Source organism: Grammomys surdaster, unplaced genomic scaffold (genome assembly GCF_004785775.1).
Source record: "Grammomys surdaster isolate TR1022 unplaced genomic scaffold, NIH_TR_1.0 262, whole genome shotgun sequence".
Classification (NCBI taxonomy): domain Eukaryota; kingdom Metazoa; phylum Chordata; class Mammalia; order Rodentia; family Muridae; genus Grammomys; species Grammomys surdaster.
The window spans coordinates 2,508,272-2,531,243 of NW_021604703.1; the positions used below are offsets into that span (position 1 = coordinate 2,508,272).

A 22,972-nucleotide genomic window follows, 5' to 3' on the forward strand; every position below is an offset into this window, starting at 1 on the left:
AAAATTACTAGTACTGTAGATGATTGGGCTGGCATGAGTCTGAAATATAGAGGTCAGAGACACCTGGAGCCAGGACCTGACTGCCTGGCTGTGCTAGCCATCCACCCTCACCCCGTCTGCATTCCCCTCCCCATCTCTCTCTCTGGAGAATCACAGACCCTCATTTTGCCTTTGTAGCTGCATAGCAAACCAAAGTAGCCACTTGTGGACCACTGGCCCCTTGTGCATGCCCAGCTGTAGTAGACACAGCTGGCAGGAAGCAATCAGACTGAGTCCCTCTCTTGCTCAAAACCGTCACCTTGGGTCAGAGTTCTAAAGTCAGGAGTCATAGAACAAAGAGAAGAATTTATTCTAAAGATTGAAGTGTGGGATTCATCTGGGCTTTGGGTAGCTAGGCCTGGTGCCTAAACCTATAGGAAATGATAATGTTGAAGGATGGTACCCCTTTTATCCATTGATCCACTCACCCATACATCCTATAGTTCCCAGGTCATTCCACTGCTCAGGGTACTGTGGGCATGATAGAGGGTTTTATAGCAAATACTCTTTTTCTGGGAGTCCTGAGGTAAGTATCCACTTTTTTTTTCAATTTTATTATGGAGATTGAGTCCTGTTGCATTGCCTTATTGCCTTGACTTGTGATCTTCCTACCTCTAGCTCCTAAGTGATGGGACTACAAACTCTCACAGCTAGGATTTATCATTAATTGTAGTGGAAAGCAGAACAAAATGTTTTAGAAATTAATGCCTTCAGTACTAACTGATACCTGCTAGTATGCTTGGTCACTGATGCAAACACAGTAGGTACATTGCAGGGAAGACTTTTGCCTGTTGGGCACAAATCCTATCACTTTTCCAGCTAGTTCACCGATATAAGAACATTTAGTTCCTGAAGACTATACTCCCCCCCCACTTCTGCCCTGCTCCCTTTTTTCACATAGTTGAAAAGCAATTCTCATTACATGTGAAGCCAAGAGATGAACTTCTTTGAGCTGGAGAGATGTCTAAGTGAGTAAGAGCTTGCTGCACAAGCATAAAGATTTGACATTGGAACCCAGCTCCCACATTAAAAGAAGAAAGGAAGGAAGGAACACATAGACATAGGGCTGTGAAGAGATTTCTAAGTGGTAATGAGCTCGTTGTGCTCATCTGAGTTCAGTTTCTTTCTTTCTTTTTAAAGATTTATTTATTTTATGTATATGAGTACACTGTAGCTGTCCTCAGACACACTAGGAGAGGGCATCAGATCTCATTACAGATGGTTGTGAGCCATCATGTGGTTGCTGGGAATTGAACTCAGGACCCCTGGAAGAGCAGTCAGTGCTCTTAACCACTGAGTCAACTCTCCAGCCCCGCTGAGTTCAGTTTCTAATACCCATGTGTGATTTATAACCAACTCTTAGTAGAGCTCCATCTGCAGAGGCAAGCATACACATGTGGCATACACTTACATAAACATACCCTTACACACACACACACACACACACACACACACACACACCATGCAGCCAGGGAATGGTGGAGCACACCTTTAATCCCAACATTCAGTTCAGGCAGGTCTCTGAGTTCGAGGCCATCCTGGTTTACAGAGTGAGTTCCAGGACAGCCAGTGCTGGGTGCTTTCAAGACACCCAGTCTTGAAAGAGAGAATGAGGAGAGGGGAGGGAGGGAGAGAGGAAACCCAGGCATGGCTACATTATTCAGTGAGAGACCCTGTCTTAAAGGAATAAAGATGGACACCCAACATGGTCCTCTAGTCTCCATGTATGTAGTTATACATTCATATATACACATGCATACAGATACAATACATATGCATTAAATAATAAATAAGAAATATGATTTTTTACTCTTTTAAAAACCACCTCAACAGTTGTTTTTTTTAAAGATTTATTTTAATTTGTATGAGCATTTTGCACGCATGTGTTTGAAGTACCACATGCATGTGGAGGCCAAAAGAGTGCATGGGATCCTCTGGGGCAAAAAAAAAAAGCTTAACGGTTTGCTTGAGACATAAATGAGATAAAGAGCCTACCTAAGTGAGCAGTTTGAAAGTTCTTGCCAGCTATATTAATATACCCTTGAGCCTATTACTACTAGGGAGGCACATTTCTGACTAGAGTAAAGTATAGACCACTGGTCATAGCTGTTCTAGATTCTCAAAGTTTGGTTCCTCTCTTGCAGCTCTCCAGCCATGAAGGTTGACTCATGGCCAAGTACTACCTATCCACCCACCAAGTAGAAGCACTGATGATCTGATCTTCCAGTGCTTTAGCTATAGCTGAGTAGCCAGATGAGTACAGGAATACTAGGTTCAAGGGTAAGCTCATCAAGCAGGGATACTTAACTTTGACTATCATCCCACCCCTCTAATAAAAAACTCAGGCCAAGTCCAGATGCCTACTATATCAGATATGAAAGTTGATCCACCCTGTACTTTGGAAAAATCTAATCATTCATAACTCTGTTCACAGGCTTTATGTGGCCACTAGGAGACAAATATTAGTGTAAGTCGGTGTCTTAGTTAGGGTTTTGCTGCTATGAACCGACACCATGACCGACCAAGCCAGCTCAGTCGGTCCACAGGGTCTCAAGGGCAGGAGTGAGGATTGAAAAGAAAAAGACAATTAGACAAACATTATAACATGACTCCAGCCAGTGCTGAGGCTGAAGCAGCTTTAATTTTTCCCCGGTCAGCTTTTATTCCGTTCTAGGTACATCCAAAGAATACAGTCAGTTCTTAGATCAAAGACAAAGTAATCAAACAAGGCAGTGAACAAAGAGATTACACCAGGTAGTAATCAAACAAAGCAATAAACAAAGTCCCTGGAGTTACTGGGTCTGGGGACTTATCAGGATTACCAAGACAAAAGGGAAGTCACACATTCCTTGGCTGTGTTTACCTAGATCCTTGCAATAGCCCAAATGAAAATACTCTTATCTGATCCTACTTCCTCCTCCAAGCCCAGTGACAAGTACTCTTGTCAAGTACCCAGTGACAAGTACTCCAAAATTTCTATAAGCAGCACCAAAAGCTCTCCACACAAGACCAATGGAAGTCTTATAAGTCTTTAATTGAGACTGTCTTACAGGTTCAGAAGTTCAGTTCATTATCATCGAGGGAGGAACATGACAGCATCCAGGCAGGCATGGTACAGGAGAAACTGAGAGTTCTACATCTTCATCGGAAGGCTGCTATTAGAATACTGGCTTCCAGGCAGCTAGCATGAGGGTCTTAAAGCCCATACCCATAGTGACACACCTACTCCAACAAGGCCACACCTTCTAATAGTGACACTCCCTGGGCAGAGCATATTCAAACCATCACAGCCAGGCACTTAGAGTTATCAGGGACTGTCTGTGGTGGGTGACTGCATAGTTACTTCATTGAGTTATCCTCTTACCCAGACTAAGGACAGGATAAATCAAGCAGGTGAAGTGAAAGCCAGAAAGATGCTACCATGCCTATAGAGCAATTTGACTTGTTTTTACATGTTATCCAGCCTTGCAAGTATGTTTGGAAGAGTTACTTAGGTCCACAACTTTAAAACTTGACTTTAGAATCCTGTGTACATTTCCTTTTTCTTTTCCTTCTCCTCTACCATCTCCTACTTCATTTTTAAAGACATGGTCTTATGCAGCCCAGGTTAACCTTGACACTAACTTGTAGTTAAGACTGACCTTGAACACTGACATTCTGATCCTTCTTCCCAAGAGCTGGGATTACACACATGAACTACCATACCTAGTTTGTGTAGTGCTGGGGCTTGAAGCCAGGGCTTCATGTATGCTAGGCAAGCACTCAGCTACAGCCCAGCCCTCTGAGTGGATTTCTTGTCTACCTTGGATATATCAGTTCCCAACCATCACATGGGACATGTTGATAAATAGTTTACAGCAACTTATCCTTCATGTCATCTTCGTTGTAGCAAAAGTAATACATTTTATCATATTTAAGAATGACAGTAGCCATAATTTTGTCTATGACACAGCTTCACAGCTCAGAAGCTTCCTATCATTATTGGTTCCTTCAGCTTTATGACCCTCAAACACTCCCAGTCATTGTATTAACAGCTATGTGTGGATGGTAACTAGGCTAGGAACATTTGTCTACCTACCAGATTGCACAAAAGCCATTGCTGACCAGAGATCAGTGTCTGGCTTTTTAGAATGCTGCTGCTTGCCCTTCTTCTCCCCTCCTTAAATTGAATCAAGACATGGAGCCTACTCTATGTAAGAAAAGATGGAGAGGGAGAGGCCACCTGCTTTCTCTGCATTGCTGCCCAGGTGAGTCGTTGCCTAGATCAGTGAGCTCCTATAGTCAGAACATTCAGGGATGTAGGGTATGCCAATTCATTTTCCAAGAATCCTTAAATTTCAGAAGAAGAGTGAGTGATGCATCCCTTTGCTCCTCCTACAGTGGGACCTGGTGTGTAAGGATGACTGGAAGGCTCCATTCACTATCTCCTTGTTTTTCGTGGGTGTGCTGATGGGCTCCTTCATTTCGGGACAGCTCTCAGACAGGTAAGATGTCCAGCACTGATCAAGGAGTACATACCTGGACTTGACGTCAAATGATGATGTTCTCTTAGCCCAGGGCCATGCATTTCAGAAGCAGCAGTAGCTATGTCTAGCATAGACTCCATATCAAGTAAAATGGGCCAACGACCTCCCACATCATTTCATAATCCTTACTGAACAGAGAAACCTGTGTCGTCAAGCCATGTGTACCCCCAGTCCAATGACCAGTTATTTTGTCATGATTCACTTCTGTACTAGTCTGAATCACTTTCCCTAGGAGATTATACCACTCTCCTATCTCTGAGGAAGAGAGAGATTGACTCTACACATGTGTAGATGCACTGTATTATAAAACGTTAAACAGTACCATGGTGGCTACCTCTGTATTCTGAAGCTAGGGTTTTGACTCTGAACAAGATAAGAGAAGATAGAGATCTCACTAGTCAGTAGTGCTACATCATAACTGTAATAATGTACTCTGGTGTCCCTTAGCTAAATGGCTGAAGGTATGGCACTTACTTATGGTAGACTAGGCTGGCCTCGAACTCAGAAATCTGCCTGCCTCTGCCTCCCAAGTTTAAAGCTTTTTCTAAGGTCCATTAATGGCTTAGAGAATCAAAAAAAACCCTTGAAATTTAAGTAGTGGGTGGTGGTGCACAACTCTAATCTCAGTACTCAGATGCCTAAGTCCAGAGAATTGAGAGTTCAAGGTCATCTTGAACTACTTAGGGAGAATCTGCCTCAGCAACCAAAGGCAATAATAAAATTAGAGATTGTCTATGAGGTTTATCGTCTTTATTATTATTTCATCAAGAACTGTGACGTTCTCAGAAGGTCCATTATGCTAAGTCCCTTTAGTTGGAGCTTTGGGATCTATCACAGACAGCTGAGGTCATCAGAGAACACTTGGCCGTGGTGGCACTGGTAGTATACTCCTAGATCCAGGAGAGACAGATTCTCAACTTGTGGGTCATAACCCCTGACAGAGGGGCAATTACAATTCTTAACAGTAGCAATATTACATTTATGATGTAACAACAAAATAGTTTTATGGTTGGGGTAGTCTTAGTTAGGGTTTCCATTTCTATGAAGAGACACTATAACCAAGGCAACTTTTATAAAGGACAGCATTTAATTAGCTGGCTTAAGAGTTTCAGAGATTCAGTCCATTTCCTCACTGGTCGGAGAGATTGAACACTAGTAGCCCTCAAAGCCCAGCCCCACAGTGACACATTTCCTCTAACAAGGACATAAGTATTCTAACAAGGACATACCTCCTAATAGTGACATTCCCGTGGGTCAAGCATTCAAACACATGAGTCTATGGAAGCCAAACCTATTCAGACCACTACAGGGGATCACCATAACATGAGGAACTCCATTAAAGGGTCCCAGCATTAGGAAGGTTGAAAACCACTGCAGTAGAGGGTGCTGCAGCATTTTTCTGGCCAGCTAGCAGGCTCATAGAGAAGTCCAGCCTGGGACAGAATGTCATCTGGTCTGGGAAGCAAAGCTGCTTTACTCTGTCACATACTCTTAGGATTATATGATTGCATGTTTACATCTATAGATTATTATTACGTTATTACTCAAAACTTTTTTGTTGTTGTTTTCTTAATTTTTGTGTGTGTGTGTATGAGGAAGAGGTGTGCAAGCAACAAAATGTATTTGCAGGTTATGAGACACCTTTCTTTTCTTTTTTTTTTTTTTTTGAAGTGATTTTACCTTTATTTCTTATTTCCTTCACTTTAAGCCAATCATTAAATTTCACAGTGATTTCTGGGGTGGGGCAGAAGGAAGGCATCATTCAGAATGATGGAGGCCGGCCCGGTTGGCCTCACTGGGGAAGCTGGAGGAGCACGGACTGGCCCGCCGGCAGGTAGGTGATGTTCCGAGAGCGGGAGAGCTGGTAGGCAATGTCCTCGGCAGCTTCCAGCTTCCGCAGCTCGATCAGGCCGTCCCCAGCGGTGGCCAGCGAGTTGGCGATCAGCTCAGCTGCCTTGGAGTCACCCTCAGCAGAGATGATGGCTGCCTTCTTCTGCTGCTCAGCCTTTTCCACCACGAATCTGGCTCTCTCTGCTTCCTGCTGAGCCACCTGCTTGGCTTCTACTGCCTCTGTGAACTCCTTCCCGAAGGTCAGATGTGTCAGGGACACATCATCCAGGATGAGCCCAAATGTTGCTGCTCGCTCTGTGAGGTCATCGCTCACCTGCCTGGAGACCAGCTCTCGCTGGGTAATCAATTCTCCAGCATCGAACCGAGCCACCACGGACTTGAGGATCTCTGTGGTGATAGACGGCAGCACCCGCTCATCATAGTCCTCGCCAATGCTGGTGTAGATACGAGGGAGCTGGCTGGCCACTGGCCGGAAGAGGATGCGCAGTGTGATGTTGACATTCTGCAGGTCTTTGCTACCAGTGATGACCGGGACATTCCGTGGCCGAGAGCGGCAGTCAAAGATAATTGGTTTCTGTACCCAAGGGATGAGAAAGTGAGTCCCTTCCCCTACCACAATGTCCTGTACACCACGGAATCGGTCAAAGATGACAGCTCTGTGTCCAGCATCCACATTATATAGAGCAGAGTTCACCACGCCTCCTGCAACTGCTAACGCCAGGCCGAACTTTCCGATGGACTCAAACACTTTGGCAGCCATGACTCCTTCTGTTGCTTCCACTCACACCTGCTTTCACTCTGACCTCCACATGAATTCCCCAGACCTGCATACTCGACACCTTTCACATTAGATCCAAGGATCCAACTAGATCATCAGGCTTATATAGCAAACATTCTGTTTACTGAGCTATCTTTCTGGCCTTCTAATTTTTATTTATTTATTTATTTATTTATTTAGGCTGACATTAAACTTATGGCAGTCTTCCTACCTCACTTTCCTAATGCTAGAATTACAAGGATGTACCACCACTCTCAGCTAATGAAAACTTACATAACTGCATATCTCGTTAGATTTATTTTTCTGGAGTCACCTAGTGATAAAAAATACTCCACAGTCACCAGGGTACATTAAAAAGGTCAGTAGGCTATGACCATGGATTGTGAGCTTTGACTAAGTCTGAGGTACCTCCCTGATAGGGAATGATACTTCTCTTAATCTAGTAACAAGCATTAATTGATTGCTTTTATTTAGCAGATATGTAGCATGTAATATGTGCCAATCTCAGTTCTAAGAACAGCACACCTTAAAAACCAAATAGGTAACCATATCCTCACACTCCTCTGACAGGAACTGTTATTTCCATTTTGTAAGTGGGACAAGTAAAACACAGTGGTTAACTTATGTGCCGGGGTGTGTGGTCAGCAAGTGGCAGGTTATACTGAGGCCCAGGGCTCCTTGCTCTTCTGGTTTTCTGGACTATTGCTGAAGATCTCTGCTCACCTTGAGCTTTGCCTTTTGGCAAAGCAGATAGATAGATTGAACTTATTGAAGAAATGGGTGTTTCCTTGGCCATGGGAAATGGTACCAGGGAAGGTCAGAGTGCCATGGAAGTATCCATCAGGGGTGAGGGGAAGATTTACTGAGAAGCAAAGCATGAGCTGAGAGTTGAAAGATGAGTAGAAATTTGGTGTCAAAGAGGTGTAGAGAAGAATATTCTGGGCAGGAGAAAACCACCACTATTAAAGTCTAGACCAGAGGCTTAGGAATGGAAAAAGTTCACTGTGTTTGAGGTCTGGAGACTCAGGTGGAGACAAGGACCACGAGGCAGGCAGAGGCCTGAGCAGATAGGTAAACGTGGCTTAGCTCAGACCACAGTGAGGCATTTGGATTCGAGAAGTGAGGACCCTTGAGAGTTGTTTTTTAAACCAGAGTATGACTATCAGACATGCATTTTGAAAAAAAGATTTGATAGGCTTGTATTGATGGAAGAAAAATGAGAGAGAGCTTTTGTGTGTGTGTGTGTGTGTGTGTGTGTGTGTGTGTGTGTGTGTGTGTGTATGTGTGTGTGTTTTGTTTTATTTTTCAGGACTGAGTTTCTCTATGTAGCTCTGGCTGTCCTAGAACTCACTCTATAGACCATACTGGCCTCAAACTCACTGTCTCTGCCTCCGACCTAGTGTTGTGATTAAAAGCATCTGTCACCACCACCTTTAAGATAGTAAAATACCTCACCACCTGAGCTATATCCCTTGGTCCCTGCCTCAAAATTTTCAGAAAAGGTCTTTTAACACATTCCATCACCCTTCTTCAGGGAAGGTGAGTCTTAGTATGCTCCTGAATTTTGTTTCCATTGTTTCTTTGAGAGTAAACACTTTGGTGTAGAAATGAGAGACCTAAAAGGGACCAGTTAGGAGCTTTTCAGTGGTTCATGCAAAGGATGATAGGGGCTGAGCATAGGACCAAGGCTGCTAGAGATGGAGAGATGAGGTAGTGAAGTCTGGAGGGCATGCTGACTGGTCAAATGGCTTTCCCCAGTAAGGAGGGAAAAGGCCTTTGACCTTCATAATAAAGTAAGATATTATACCCTTTAATGACTAAAACAGAGAACCACATTTGCAGAGAAAATATTGAATGCTATTTGATGTTATTCAATTTGGGGTGATTATAAGACCTCTGATTGGAGAGATTCAGGGTATTGTTGGATGTATGGATACTCCACGAGACCTTCCAGTATGTGCAATGCATACTGGAAGGGCAAACCAGGCTAAGAGGTCCTCCAGGTAGAGGTGAGGAATTCAAGGGTAGAATGTCCACTGAATCTCAAAGGAATTGAGCAATGTCAAAAGCAAGGAGGGAGGTGCCCCAAGTTGGGTGTAGAAATCATGCCAGTTGTATCCTAGGTTAGATCTGTATGAGCCAGCTTAAGAACCTGTTTACCATGCATAGAACACCATGATCACCAGAGCAAAGTGTTTAATTTCCACACCAAAGTGTTTACTCTCAAAGAAACAATGGAAACAAAATTCAGAGTATACTAAGGATCACCTTCCCTGAAGAAGGGTGATGGAATGTGTTAAAAGACCTTTTCTGAAAATGTAAAGCTTTCTTCCCAGCATATTCCTATCTAAATTCAAATGATATTAAAATAATTTTACATTGTCATGCCTTTTATGTGACATTACTAAGCTAGCTTTCTGAATTATTAGAGGCTCCACACAAAGAATAGGTAGACTGGTATTTCCTGGTTTTGTAAATATGTATGTTTGCCGTTTTGTTGACATTCTTTAAAAGTGACCAGACCAGGTCTGTGAGTGGGAGAAATTGCTCTGAGTAAAGATATTTGCCAACAAGCTCAACCACCTGAGTTCTGTCATTGGGACTCACGTGGTAGAAGGAGAGAAACATCTCTAGCAAACATCTTTAACTACCACATGCACTCCTCTAGTTCACATGCACCCCACCCTCCTACAACCTAACCTCCCACCAAATGACTTTTGATTCTGTCATCATCACAATTTGACCAAAATAGAGGTGGCCTGACAACAACCTACAAGTCAGGCAGAACTTTGTTGCCTCAGGAACCTGTCCAGTGTTTGCCCATCCAAGTTAGCACCCATGAGTAACCACTTCCATGACAGTGCCAATCATAATCTGTAGAGGGATAGTTCAAAGCAACAAACCCTAAAGCCTAAAACTGCCCCAAATCACAAACAGAAACTTAAAGTTCTGTATCCTCCTGAACCTGGGGAAATAGCACAGTCAGTAAAAGGCTATGCCACAACCTTGAAGTTCCGTGCTCAGTCCCCAGCACCCATGTAATATCAGGATGGCATGCCAGGCCTTTGTAATCCCAGCGACTGAAGGGCAGGAACAGGAGGCTCTCTGGAGCTGATTGACAAGCCACCCTTGCCTAGTGGGTGAGTTCTAGATGCCAGTGAGAAACCTGTCTTAAAATGAGGTAGACAGAGCCCGGCGGTGGTGGCGCATGCCTTTAATCCCAGCACTCGGGAGGCAGAGGCAGGCGGATTTCTGAGTTCGAGGCCAGCCTGGTCTACAGAGTGAGTTCCAGGACAGCCCGGGCTATACAGAGAAACCCTGTCTCGAAAAACAAAAAAACAAAAAAAAAAAAAAAAAAATGAGGTAGACAGCATGTGAACAATGACACTGAGATTGACCTCTGGTCTCCACATGCACATACACACATGTGCACAGGAGAACACATGCACACATATATGCACATGGGCATGCGCGTGTGCACACACACACACACCAAAGAAAGCCTCCAAACTGAGGTTCCCTTTGTAAAGACGGATATAAAGAAAATTGAAAAAGAACCTTGAGCATTTCCACTGTAGAATTTCCCACCCCAGGTCTGGGTGATCTTATCCCCTGAGTCTTTTCCTTTATTCTTGGTACTTAGTGCAGAGAGGCAGCTGCATTCACAGGCTCAGGTCAGGGTCAGTCACTCTGACAAGGTTATAGGACAGCATCATGTGGTTGGCAATCACTCACACAGTGCCTGTGTCAGTTTATGAGTGTTGTGCAATGGTGACACAGAATTTTTTTCTCTTTTTACTCAGTACTTTCAGCACTTGTACAAAAAAATTCTTCCTCCACACCTATTTCTAGTTATTCCTATCATTGACAGAGGGAAGTGAAGATAAATGACAAACCTTCATTTACCATTATGTTTTATCTGCTTTAAAAAAATTATTATAGTATGTGGATTTACATAACAAATGCCTTTCCATCCCCTGCAGTCATTAGCATCATTGTGGCACTGCCTTTGAGGCAGCCTGAGTGTCCAGACTACACATTCATCCTGGAAAGTATGGAATTCAATGTCCGTATGGAGACTGAGAGGGTGGGACTACCCTGGTGCCAGTCCCCGTGTTGGGAGTCAGCCCCTCAGTGGAGCCAGTGGCTGCTGCCACTCCCAGCTGTTTCTCTGTGACCCTCCTTTTCTCTCCAGGTTTGGTCGCAAGAATGTGCTGTTTTTGACCATGGCCATGCAGACTGGTTTCAGCTTCCTGCAGGTCTTCTCTGTGAACTTCGAGATGTTTACCGTGCTTTTTGTCCTTGTTGGCATGGGTCAGATCTCCAACTACGTGGCAGCATTTGTCCTGGGTATGGACATCAGGTTGGAGTTGAGTACTTGATCCTGTGTTTCACTTTACTGGAGACAAGTTGTAATGTCCCTCATGGATAGAATTCCCTAGTAAATAAACCAATTTTACCAGATGGGAAGTAGAGCCTGACAATGGTTCTGACTTCTGATGTTCAGTTCTTCTGGCCTCTGTCTTGTGGCCTCTTGACCTTATTAGTACTTCAGTACTAATTAACTAGGATTCCCTTTTTAAAGGGAATGGGCATGGAATGGGCTTAGGTAGCTGAGGAAAGAATGAGGCACACCAAGGGGAGATGGGCCATGATGAGCAGGCTCCCCAGGAAAGAGATGCTGCAGAGCATTGGTGGCTATCAGTGTCTGCCAAGGAGTTGAGCAGTCCAGTTCAGATTTTGGTCAGAGTCTACACTTCAAGGCTGTGACTCAGACAAGCTACCTTGTTCCCACTGGAAAGCTTCTAGTCTCCCTGTTTAGAAGAGCTTTGCTCTAACCAATCAGATCACTGGGTTCCTTTGGCTGTATAATGGGAAGGAAGATTATTTTCTTTTCATATTTACTAGGACATTTTTTACTACGAAAGATAATAGTTAGCATGTGTGGTTTTAGTAGTGACTTTGCCTTTGGTTAATTCTTTCTTGTGTAAGGACTTAGAGGGGCCTAAGCATGTGTCTGAGTGCGGTGATGATGTTTTCATAAGAAAACTGTTGCCTAGAGACCTCAGAGAAACACCCCGGAAAAAATCAGAGAAGACTTAGTTCAGTCATAGCCGCCCACCCCCAGAGACTCCAAACACAGGGCTAACTCTGGCTGCCTCCTTGTCTCTATGTTAAAAATGGTATCACAGAAGATTCATAAGGAAATAACCCTAATTAATGATTAACTGGACTCCTTCCTTGTTTTGAACAGGAACAGAAATTCTTTCCAAGTCAGTTCGAATTATATTCGCCACCTTAGGAGTTTGCATATTTTATGCATTTGGCTTCATGGTGCTGCCTCTGTTTGCATACTTCATCAGAGACTGGAGGATGCTGCTGCTGGCGCTAACTGTGCCAGGGGTCCTGTGTGGGGCTCTCTGGTGGTGAGTATGGCCCTAGCCCTTGGGCTGCCTATCCTGTGGGATGGCTTCTGTGTCACATCCAGTAGAGGGCAGTAGTAACCCCCAAATTCTAATTCTAGATCCCAGAAAAAAGGGGTGCATATTATTTACAAGTCAATTTATAAAATCTTTCCATACTCAGAAAAGCCAAAACAACACAGAATCCCAAGACATAAGTGGGAATCTCTTCTGCCCTGTTCTAGGTTGAACTAAGAATTTGCTGCAAGCAGATAGAGACCAGACAAACCTCTGGGAAGTTCTCAGATCCCAGCAAGACCTGAACTGTAGCTGCTTGATGCTGAGGCCCCAGACCAGGGGGTTGGGAAGTAAAGAGAGGGAGAGCTCCAAATTGAGCTTCCTTGAGTGGCTATGCAGAGGAAGGCAGGCTCCAGCTGTGCTGTCAACAGAGGGAGATTGGGCAGGTAAAGCTATTCCAGTCGAGGCCAGCCTGGTCTACAGTGTGAGTTCCAGGACAGCCAAGGCCATACAGAGAAACTCTGGAGAGCAAGTGAACAGGAGGCCTCACTAGATTGCATTGTCCTTCCAGGTTCATCCCTGAGTCCCCCCGATGGCTCATCTCTCAAGGCCGGATTAAAGAGGCAGAGGTGATCATCCGAAAAGCTGCCAAAGTTAACGGGATTGTTGCACCTTCCACTATCTTCGATCCAAATGAGGTAAATACCATGTGCAAGCTGCTGGGCAGGCTCACACTGGCCATTTTAGGTCGGCAGCCTACAGCACAGCTCACAGGGTCTTGGCCCTTACCCTGCCCAAGCAGTGTCCCCCGCCAAGGCAAGGGCTGGAGGACTAGAGATGACTTCATCTGTAAAGTGCTTGTCACACAAGCATCAGGGCCCGAGTTCAGATCCCCCACAACAGACTAAAAAGCCAGGCATGGCTGAGTGTGCCTGTAATCCTAATACTGGGGAAGCCAAGACAGAAAGATCCCTGGGGCTTACTGGTCAGACAGACAACCAGTCAATGAGAGACCCTGTCTCAAAGATAAGCTAGAAAAGTGATTGGTGGTGACATCCCAGTTCAACCTGTAACCTACACATACACATACACACACACACATATACAGTCCCTCTCTCTCTCTCTCTCTCTCTCTCTCTCTCTCTCTCTCTCTCCCTCCCTCCCTCCATCCATCCATCTATCTATCTATCTATCTATCTATCTCTATCTCAAGCATGTACACAGAAAAACCTGAGAAGTTAAGTAATGGCTTCCAACTTATTTTCTCAAAAAAAAAAATTTCTGTTGTTATTCTTTCTTTACTTCTTTTCAAAGTAATCATACTTTTTAATCATTCTTTTTTCTTTCACACACACACCCTTTTTTTGTTTGTTTTTTTGAGACAGGGTTTCTCCGTGTATCCCTGGCTCTCCTGGAACTGTCTCTGTAGACCAGGGTGGCCTTAAACTCAGATATCTGCCTGCCTCTGCCTCCCTAGTGCAGGGATTAAAGGCGTGTGTTGCAACCGTCTGCCCCCTACATCGCTTTTTAGGGGCTCACTATGTAACCTGTTTGGTCTAGAAGTCTCTGTGGAGGATAGGTTGGCCTCAAACTCACAGAAATCTGACTGTCTCTGCCTCCCAAGTATTCAGACTAAAATGATATGCCACCATTTCTGGCTTAATTATTTTTTTAATAGTAAACACTCTTCATGAGAAAGAGGTTTTCATCAACTCCAGTAGTTTGGGAAGTTTTTTTTGATGCCTCAGAGATTGTCATCTGAAGATAATCAGAACACTGGTAGATTTACAATCAGCAGTATTCTGTCTCTGTTTAGTCTCTCAATTAGCTGTCACCCATCATCCTGGAGCTTTGTTCTTTCTGATGGCCACTTCTCTTCCCCGTTCTTCTTCGTGTGGTCCTGGTTCTTGCTTCCTGTCCCCTTTCCCAGACTCATGAGGTTAACATGCAGATGCTGGCAGACATGGCTCTGGGCTTCATCTCTTATGTGTGAAGAAAAGGGACTGGTTGGAAGAACAGCTGCCTGCAGCCATGCTGCAGTGTGAGCAGCTAGCATGTTTGAGATGCTCTAGGCATGATGAAGACTTGGAGCTTGTAAGAGATGAAGCAGTTGTTACAAGCAGACAAAAAGTTGTGAGTGCCAAGAGCCCTGCTAGCATCTCCCTGAGGTGGTAGCCTAGCAACAGCTGTCATTCAGCATTCTCCCTCCAGAAGGGCTCTGAAGCACAGAAGGCAGGGATGAGGGCATTTTTTAAGTCAGGTAGTTTTGGTGGCATTTAAATAAGGGGTTAGTCTAGGTGAACCCATAAGCCACATTGGCATCACTAAGGAAATGTAGTTGTTTCAGAGGATTCTTTGACTCCCGAGTTGACCTTTTGCTGAACTGCTAAGGTGGTAAAAACAAGGACTCAAGCTGGGTTAGCTAAGAAAGCATCAGCAGTGTATTTAGAATGTGATTTAGTGATGGCTTTGGCTTTGTTGAATCTCATAGGAAGTTAATCTGGGTGAAGGGTGGGTCAGTTTTCCTGTTTTTCAATTTGATTTTTTTTCTCCTGGAAATAGACCAGTAAAAACACAACATGAGTACTCACAACATTAAGTTCACTTACATATCAGCTCAGTAAAATCCATAGCCACTTTTTTCTCTCTGGCCAAGAGAGATGGGAGACAGCCTTTACTTAAGCAACCTCAAGGTCTCCCTGGGAAGTGACAGCGAGGATAGGCAGGTTGATGCAGTGAGGCAGCTGTCAGCTTGGGCCTCTGCCTTTGCTGTGCTGCTCTCTTTTTCAAAACCTTTCTCATTTACTCTAGTTTGTCCTTGACTAAGCCTGCAGGGGCCTTGGACATCCCCGTGAGTCACTGAACTTCTGTCTTTTCAAGGAAGAACCTTAGAATGCTCCCTAACTCTTGAGAAGTAAATAGTGAAACTGATGGGTGCTAGGTGCGTGTCTGTATGAGGCACGTCTTCAACTTGTTCTTCCTAGACCACTAACTATTTTCTTCCTACAGTTACAAGACTTAAATTCCAAGAAGCCTCAGTTGCACCACATTTACGATCTGGTCCGAACACGGAATATCAGGATCATCACCATCATGTCCATAGTCCTGTGGTGCGTAAGTGAGGTCTGCCTGAACCGTACCCACTCTCAGGACTCTTGTCTACAGACATGCTTCAGAGCAGAGCTGAAGCCTCTGTCATCACATGATAAAGGATTCTTCCTTGTGGTGGGTGGCAGCCACAGGGACATAAGTTTTTAATGTAATGGATACCCAGAAAGGGAGAAAATGATCGTGGAGGCTGCTTGAGATCTAGGGATCCCACAAGGGAATCCCACAAGTCCTTCCTTGGTTGTCCTGTCCCGTGTCCCCTCCCTCAGTGGGTTATCTGTGGTAAATAGCCAGGAAGAAGCTGACAGCAATTCTACTGTGCTCATGGACAGAGGAAGTGACCCTAGATTGGAGCCACATTGTCAATTACACTCTACACAGTCCCCTGCCCCATGCCTGGCTGTTCCTCTTAAAAATGTTTTCTGTTGATTCTCTGAAGGGATAGTTGGGGATTTGAAGAAGGGCCTCAATGAAAATACTTTATCCTTTAGGTTCCAGAGGCTGCTAAGAGCTTTCTAGAAACAAGAAAGTGGGATATGGCCCTTTATAGACTGTACTGAAGTCAATGCTATGGCCTGGATGTCCTCTCTAGGTGTCTTCTGAGAAGGTGTTGCACAGTTATCAGAAAGGAATCTATGATTCTGCCAAGGGGGGAGGAACAAGGATACCTGCATAGCTTCTTCCAGACCCTTGGGACATTGGAGATCCTTGAGTCTACTGGATGAGTGGTGATAAGATAGTGAGTGGGCAGGGCTGGAGAGATGCCTCAGCAGTTAAGAGCACTGACTGCTCTTCCAGAGGTCCTGAGTTCAATTCCCAGCAACCGCATGGTGGCTCACAACAATTTTTAATGGGATCCGATGCTTTCTTTTGGTGTGTCTGAAGAAGGCTACAGTGTATTCACATACATAAAATAAAAAATCTTTAAAAGAAAAAAAAAAGATGGCAAGATGGTAAACTTCCCTTCAGAGTCCTTCCTGATAGACTCAGCCAGCTTTGCAGAACTAACCTAGTTTGCTTTCTGGTTTCGGACAAGGATCAGCCAAAGTCAAATTGTCCAGGATGCCTCAAAGGCAATGCAGCACACATGAATCCTGTGGACCTCAGGAATAGGACCTGCTTGAAGATTATACCCCAGATTTCTAGCCTGAGATATGTTACTTTGACTCTCCCACACTCTCCTACTGTTCTAGAGTTTCCTGGTACTTAAGAGCCTAGTCTCTTCCTTCACTATAGCGACTGTGTTTCAACCTGTACGTGACTTAAAGATAGTCTGGTTTGCCATGGAGTATAGGTCATCAATGGAGAACACCTACTAGTATCAGAGCTAGGCATGGGAGTGGTCTAAAAAACAGTGAGGCCTCCCTCAGCGTTGAGAGCTCACTCTTCTAGAACACACTAGGGTTCCTGTCAGCCCCTTCTTGGCTGATCATGAATAGTTACTGAGGGTCCTTCTGCAAATGTTTGTGCTATATTTTCCCTTAATCCTCTACTTCTCTCATGCCTTACCCAGTCCATTACTCAGTCTCTAGTTCTTCTTACAGTTGCTGTTTGGAGAGCATATACAGCAGGGAACTGGGTGTTTGTAAATGCTTCAGAGTAGGATTTTAATGTTGGGATTTTCCCCTAGTGATTAAGTCAGTGTGAATTATGTAGGCTTTTTTAGTGAGACACTTTCTTTGTGGAATGTTCTGAAGATGCACTGGCAAAGGATATATACACTCTTCATTCTTCAACTTAACTTTTGTGCTATGAAGTAAAGCACAGGGTGGAATCTACAACTGCCCTTCCATTCCCTACATCAAGAGCAGTTCAGAATTTCTCAGGATGAAAGTTAGTCAAGGTGTGTGGGTCTGCAGAGATGGATGTTTCTTCTCCAGCTCTCTTCTGTACCCTGTTGCAGGCTGACCATATCAGTGGGCTATTTTGGACTTTCTCTTGACACTCCGAACTTACATGGGAACATCTATGTGAACTGCTTCCTACTGGCGGCTGTTGAAGTCCCAGCCTATGTGTTGGCCTGGCTCTTGCTGCAGTACTTGCCCCGGCGATATTCTATTTCTGCTGCCCTTTTCCTGGGTGGCAGTGTCCTTCTCTTCATGCAGCTGGTGCCTTCAGGTATGGACTACATTTGTTTACAGATCTGAGTCTTCTGTGTTTCTCTTTCTTGAACCAGGCTATTAATGAAGTGTATACAGTCAAGACATGTGTGCTGCATGTATACAATGCTCACTTAAAAATCAAAAGATGGTATCACAAAACCAGAGTGTTCTTCATGGCCTGGGCTTTGTTCAATGGGAAGAAAGCATCGGGCTGTTGATTTATTAAGCCCTAGAATCAAGTTAATATATTTTCTTCTCTAGAATAAAGAGAAAAAGAGAGTCATCCCACTAGTTCTGTCTTATTACTTACTCAAGGAATGGCTGGAGTGGGTCTGCAGGGAGTCTGTTTCTACTGGAGAAGACAAGTTAGATGCTGGTACTTCAAGATGTTATTACCATCTGTGAACACAAATAAAGGAAATTCAGCACATCTAAAGAGTAGTCATGGGTAGCACCCTGAACAAAAGGCATTCAGTAAAATTTACATGAGGTAACAATACCAGAACATTTCAGAAGATTTGATAGAGAAAATAGAGCAAGGCACAGTGGTTCACACCTGTAATACCAGCATAAGAGGAAGATGGAGGAGAATAAGAAGTTCAAGGTCATCCATGGCCATCAAGGTGTCTGAGACCAACTTAGGTTACATGAGACCTTTAAAAAAAAAAAAAGAATAAATAAAAGCAGAGTTCTGACACGTATTGAACCCCATGTGTGTCAGGGTAAGAAAAGGAAAAGAAAAGAGAAAGGTCTCAGAGGCTATGGACAGGTCTTTGCTGGTAAAACTGCCTTAGCATTGCACTAGTGGGCAGGAAGAACCCTTGTGACAACTTGTATAACAGAGGACAAGCTTTATTTGTCTATAACTTGCCAGAATCATGCCCCTGTGGCTTTGGGAGCCTTTGGTGATTGCTTCAGGGCCTGTGATACTGGGACCTTTAATAAGAACAGCCCATTATGTGGCAGAAGGAACCTGGGACTGGCTGGAGTTGCTCTCACTTGAGCTCAGAGTGCTCTATGGGACACTTAGTTATACTCATTAGGCAGTCAAGTCAATTGGAGGCTCATCCCCAAGGTTTATAGTTGTTGTTTGTTTTTTTCTTTTTCAATGATTTTACTTTACTTGGAGAAGGGAGACATGTTTCCAGCACACATGTAGAGGTCAGAGGACAACTTGCAGGAAGTGAGATGTGTTGGTTTTCCCCTTCCAGTGTATGGATCCTGGGGATCAAACCTAAGTTTTCAGGCTTGGCTGAAAGCTCTGTTGCCCACTGAGCCACCTCAAAAGCCCAGATCTATGAACTTCTTGAGTAGACTGCAAGCAGGACCTGAGTTAGAACTGAGCTCCCCATTCACATACAAGTCCTTGGTTAATTCCACAGTGCCCTCAGTATGAGGTTCAGGTGGAGCAGCTCATCCTAACACAGGATGACTTCCGGAAGGCCGTGGGCTGGGCTGATAGGGTGCTTACCCTCTGGGCCTCTGGGTTGAGGAACATGTACCCTTACATACATGAAGTGCCCTTTCTCCTTTACTAATCTCCTTTGAGAAATCTTAGCCATGGTGTTTCCTTCTGATGGAAAGTTACAGAAACTAACCAACTCTCTCCACCCCAAGTCAGGGAGAAAAGGAAAGAGAACTCCTCAGGGGTAACCCTTACACTGACCCTCTTGACTGTACTAACTTTATTTGTCTTTCCAGAATTGTTTTACTTGTCCACTGCCTTGGTGATGATGGGCAAGTTTGGCATCACCTCTGCCTATTCCATGGTCTATGTGTACACAGCTGAGCTGTACCCCACTGTGGTCAGAAACATGGGTGTAGGAGTCAGCTCCACAGCATCCCGCCTTGGCAGCATCCTGTCTCCCTACTTTGTTTACCTTGGTAAGTACCATGGTGCACTGGAGCGTTGGGACAGAAGCTCTAAGTAGCCTTACTGTGAGCTGGAGAACAAGCACCTGTAGTTAGCAGGATGCTTCAGATACTGGGTCCCTGACTCGAGAAGGTTCCTTTCCAAGTGTAGTGTAGAGGAAGCACTCATTTGCAAATGTGAAGTAACTCACAGAGCAGCTAGATGGAAATGAGAAAGTCTGGGAGTTTCTATTTCAGTCTCCCCAGACCCTCCATCATAAAGTACAATTTCTTCATCTGAAGAAATGCTTTAGGGAGGCAGTGTACTTTACTGGAGGAATCTTTCTTAGAGTTAGGAACATGAAGAGAATCCTGTCCATTCAAGAGGTCTGACAGACAGACAGTTGCTATAACTTAAACACTTCATTCATTCAGTGTATCCGTTGAGGTCAGAGAACAATTTAGGGAGTCAGTTCTTTCCTTCTACCATGTAGATCCTGGGGATGGAACTCCAGTCTCCAGGCTTAGCAGCAAGTATTTTAACCAGCTGAGCCATCTCCCTGGCCCTCAGTTTACTTTTCAAGACAGTAGCTCACTAAGTTGTATGAGCTGGGCTTGAACTTGCTCTGTGGCCCCAGCAGCCCTTGAACTTTTGCTCCTCTTGCCTCAGCCTGCTGGCTAGGTGGCATATAGGCCTTCATGGCACACTTGACCTGGTGTTTTATGCCCTGTAAAGATTATCTGCCTTTTGACCTTTTATATAGCAGGACACCAATTTCTTTGGTTCAGAGAAGTGCTCCCTCCTGGCAGCTGCTCCCCCTCTGCATATCTCTAGCTCAGGAGAGGACTTGCCAGTGTCCAGAGAGTAGCAAGTACTTTGCAAGCACGCTACATGGCTCTAACAGCACCTAGTCTAACCTGAGTGCAAATCAGACTGTGATGAATCTACAGAGGTGGAAAATTGTCCAGGACAAACACCTTGTGTTGCTTGTAAACCCTGCAGCTGTCCTGTCTCCTGTACCTTTCCATTGTCTAGTGTAAATACTGCTGGACCTCTGGGCACATGTGGTCCAGGTCTGGGTTCTGACTCTGTAAATGCCAGACTTCACTCTGGCAACCCAGGCTTTGGGAATCAGTGGAACCAACAGGACGGACAGTAAGCGCTATATAGAATCCTGAGAGAATAAAGGGCCCAACTAAGACCAAGTCTCACTGTAACGTCAGTCCTCTGCTCAACCATAGGTGCCTATGATCGCTTCCTGCCTTATATCCTCATGGGAAGTCTGACCATCCTGACAGCTATCCTCACCTTGTTCTTCCCTGAGAGCTTTGGTGTCCCTCTCCCAGACACCATTGATCAGATGCTAAGGGTCAAAGGGTAAGAGACTTCCCTCCTAACACTATGGATTCATTGGGTCTGGGCCTGGCCAGTTTTAGGGGTGTGCTCCTTAAAGTAGTGCTGAATACTCTGTCTCACAAATACCTGGACTACCTTGGCCATGGTAAGAACATATCTATAGAAATGGCCTGATCCTATTTGAACAAGTGTCCTTGTGAATGCCCATGAAAGCAGCAGCTTTGACTTAGTGCAGAAACCAAGAAAAACATTAAAGTTTGCCTTTTGTTTTGTTTTGTTTCTCTCCTGATCTGATTTACTTGTTTTGATACTGGCAGGTATCTGTTTAAAGTTTGTTACTAACATTTGTTTTGCTTGTTTTAATAGAATAAAACAATGGCATATCCAAAGCCAGACAAGGATGCAAAAAGATGGTGAAGAAAGCCCAACTGTCCTAAAGAGCACATCCTTCTAACACCCTGTCCAGAAGAAAAACTGCATGGAAACTTGAATGTTGTCAGAAATGCTCTCAATGACTGAGAGCTTTTCTGTTCTGTTGACCTTGAGTCTAATGTGCTCGTGGACTGGGGCATCTGTCCTGGAGAGTCACCTTCCTCCAGGCCCACAAAGGATAACCACAGACAGCTTGCACATCCCATTACAGTGGTCAACTTGGGCCTTCTAAAGAAGTTAATGGGTCTCTTGAAACAGTGGGACTTGGAAGACTATGAGAAACATCTGCTAGACATGCTTTGTTATTTTAGAATACCTGTTAAGGGTGCAGGTAGAACTACAGGTCTATTTTTCCCTAAATGAAGAACTTACAGGAAAGGAATAAATGTGACTCATGGCAGTGTGCTTGTCTAGGATGCACCAGAAGGAAACAAAAATTTCTTTTCAGAAAATAAGTGATTCCATGGGGAGTTTGATTTCTCATCTTACCTAAGTTACCAAAACCCTAACTGTGATTGTTTTAACCCACAACAGAACACAAGACAGAGGGAACCCTAAAGGAAACTAAGGTGGAAGCTGGTACACAAAGCAGACAGTGTGGACTGTGACTGCTCAGTCCCACAGCCAGCTGTACTGTGTGTCTGCTCAGGGTCCTGTGAGAAATCTACTGTTGAGGCCAAGGCTTGTGTTCTATTGCTGTGTAAACCAGAATTCTGGCTGCCAGCCACTTATCTGTGTCTTGAAGAACATGTAACAGAGTGTCCCTTCCTTCTCCCAGCACTGTCATGGGGGGTTTGTTTGTTTGTCATCTACTGTTGTGTCTCAAGCTATTTGTCCTTTAGCAGAAACGTGGGAACTGCCTGTGTTTCCCAGCCCAGAGTCACTCTGGCTGGTGTGCAGTTGCCACCATACAAGGCCTTCCCAGTCTTAGCCACTAGAGCTGCTCTGAGTGCCAAAAATAATAACACTATGCTTCTTCCTTTTACGATGTGTAATCATGAGGAAAATTACAAGAAAGAAATGTAAATTGTGTTCATAGTCTCTCAGAGTTGCTGGCTGCAGTCATGTCACATCGGTGGGTATTTTGTGTTCAGTGTGATTGTCTTCTCTTCTGATTATGTTGCCATGGTGCTCCGAAAGCACACGCTTCACCCACCTAAAATACAAAACAAACAGAAAAACCTGTACTTTTTGAAAGCTACTGAAGTGCCTTGGGCAATGAAATGGTTTTAATAAACAATGATTTTTTTTAAATAATACCAACTGACTACAATCTTTATTCTTAGAATTTTATAGGTTCTTGCCATACCAGCATGCAACTCTTCTGTAGGCTAATTGTAGCAGTGATTTTTGGGTTAAAATTTAACTCATCCTATACAATAGGCATCTACTTAATATTGACCTCATTCCACTAGCCTGGTACACTTAACCTAGATCTCCCTGGAAGCAGCCTAAGCTCACAGCTTCTGTACAGTTACATACTTTATCTGTGAATAGGACTCTGAGGA

General features: G+C 44.3%; 2 protein-coding genes across 2 annotated transcripts in view; one reads left to right on the top strand and one right to left on the bottom strand.

The window, feature by feature from the left end:
- LOC114628021 (solute carrier family 22 member 5) overlaps positions 1-22,723 on the top strand; it is a 26,780-nt gene extending 4,057 nt beyond the window's left edge. Inside the window, exons 2-10 of the mRNA XM_028775974.1 lie at positions 4,420-4,523; positions 11,390-11,544; positions 12,449-12,620; positions 13,186-13,312; positions 15,624-15,724; positions 17,626-17,840; positions 19,526-19,708; positions 20,918-21,053; positions 21,399-22,723. Coding sequence (XP_028631807.1) covers positions 4,420-4,523; positions 11,390-11,544; positions 12,449-12,620; positions 13,186-13,312; positions 15,624-15,724; positions 17,626-17,840; positions 19,526-19,708; positions 20,918-21,053; positions 21,399-21,486 — 1,281 coding nt within the window. The 3' untranslated portion in view covers positions 21,487-22,723. The remainder of the gene's footprint in view (positions 1-4,419; positions 4,524-11,389; positions 11,545-12,448; positions 12,621-13,185; positions 13,313-15,623; positions 15,725-17,625; positions 17,841-19,525; positions 19,709-20,917; positions 21,054-21,398) is intronic.
- Positions 6,228-7,176, bottom strand: LOC114628022 (prohibitin). Its single transcript, XM_028775975.1, has one exon. It carries the CDS (start codon positions 7,174-7,176, stop codon positions 6,358-6,360), a length of 819 nt encoding a protein of 272 aa, XP_028631808.1. The 3' UTR covers positions 6,228-6,357.
- Positions 22,724-22,972: the final 249 nt, after the last annotated feature.

Bases quoted from the DNA above. Each gene is read 5' to 3' on its own strand.
- LOC114628022 (XM_028775975.1), bottom strand. From the start codon at position 7,176: ATGGCTGCCAAAGTGTTTGAGTCCATCGGAAAGTTCGGCCTGGCGTTA.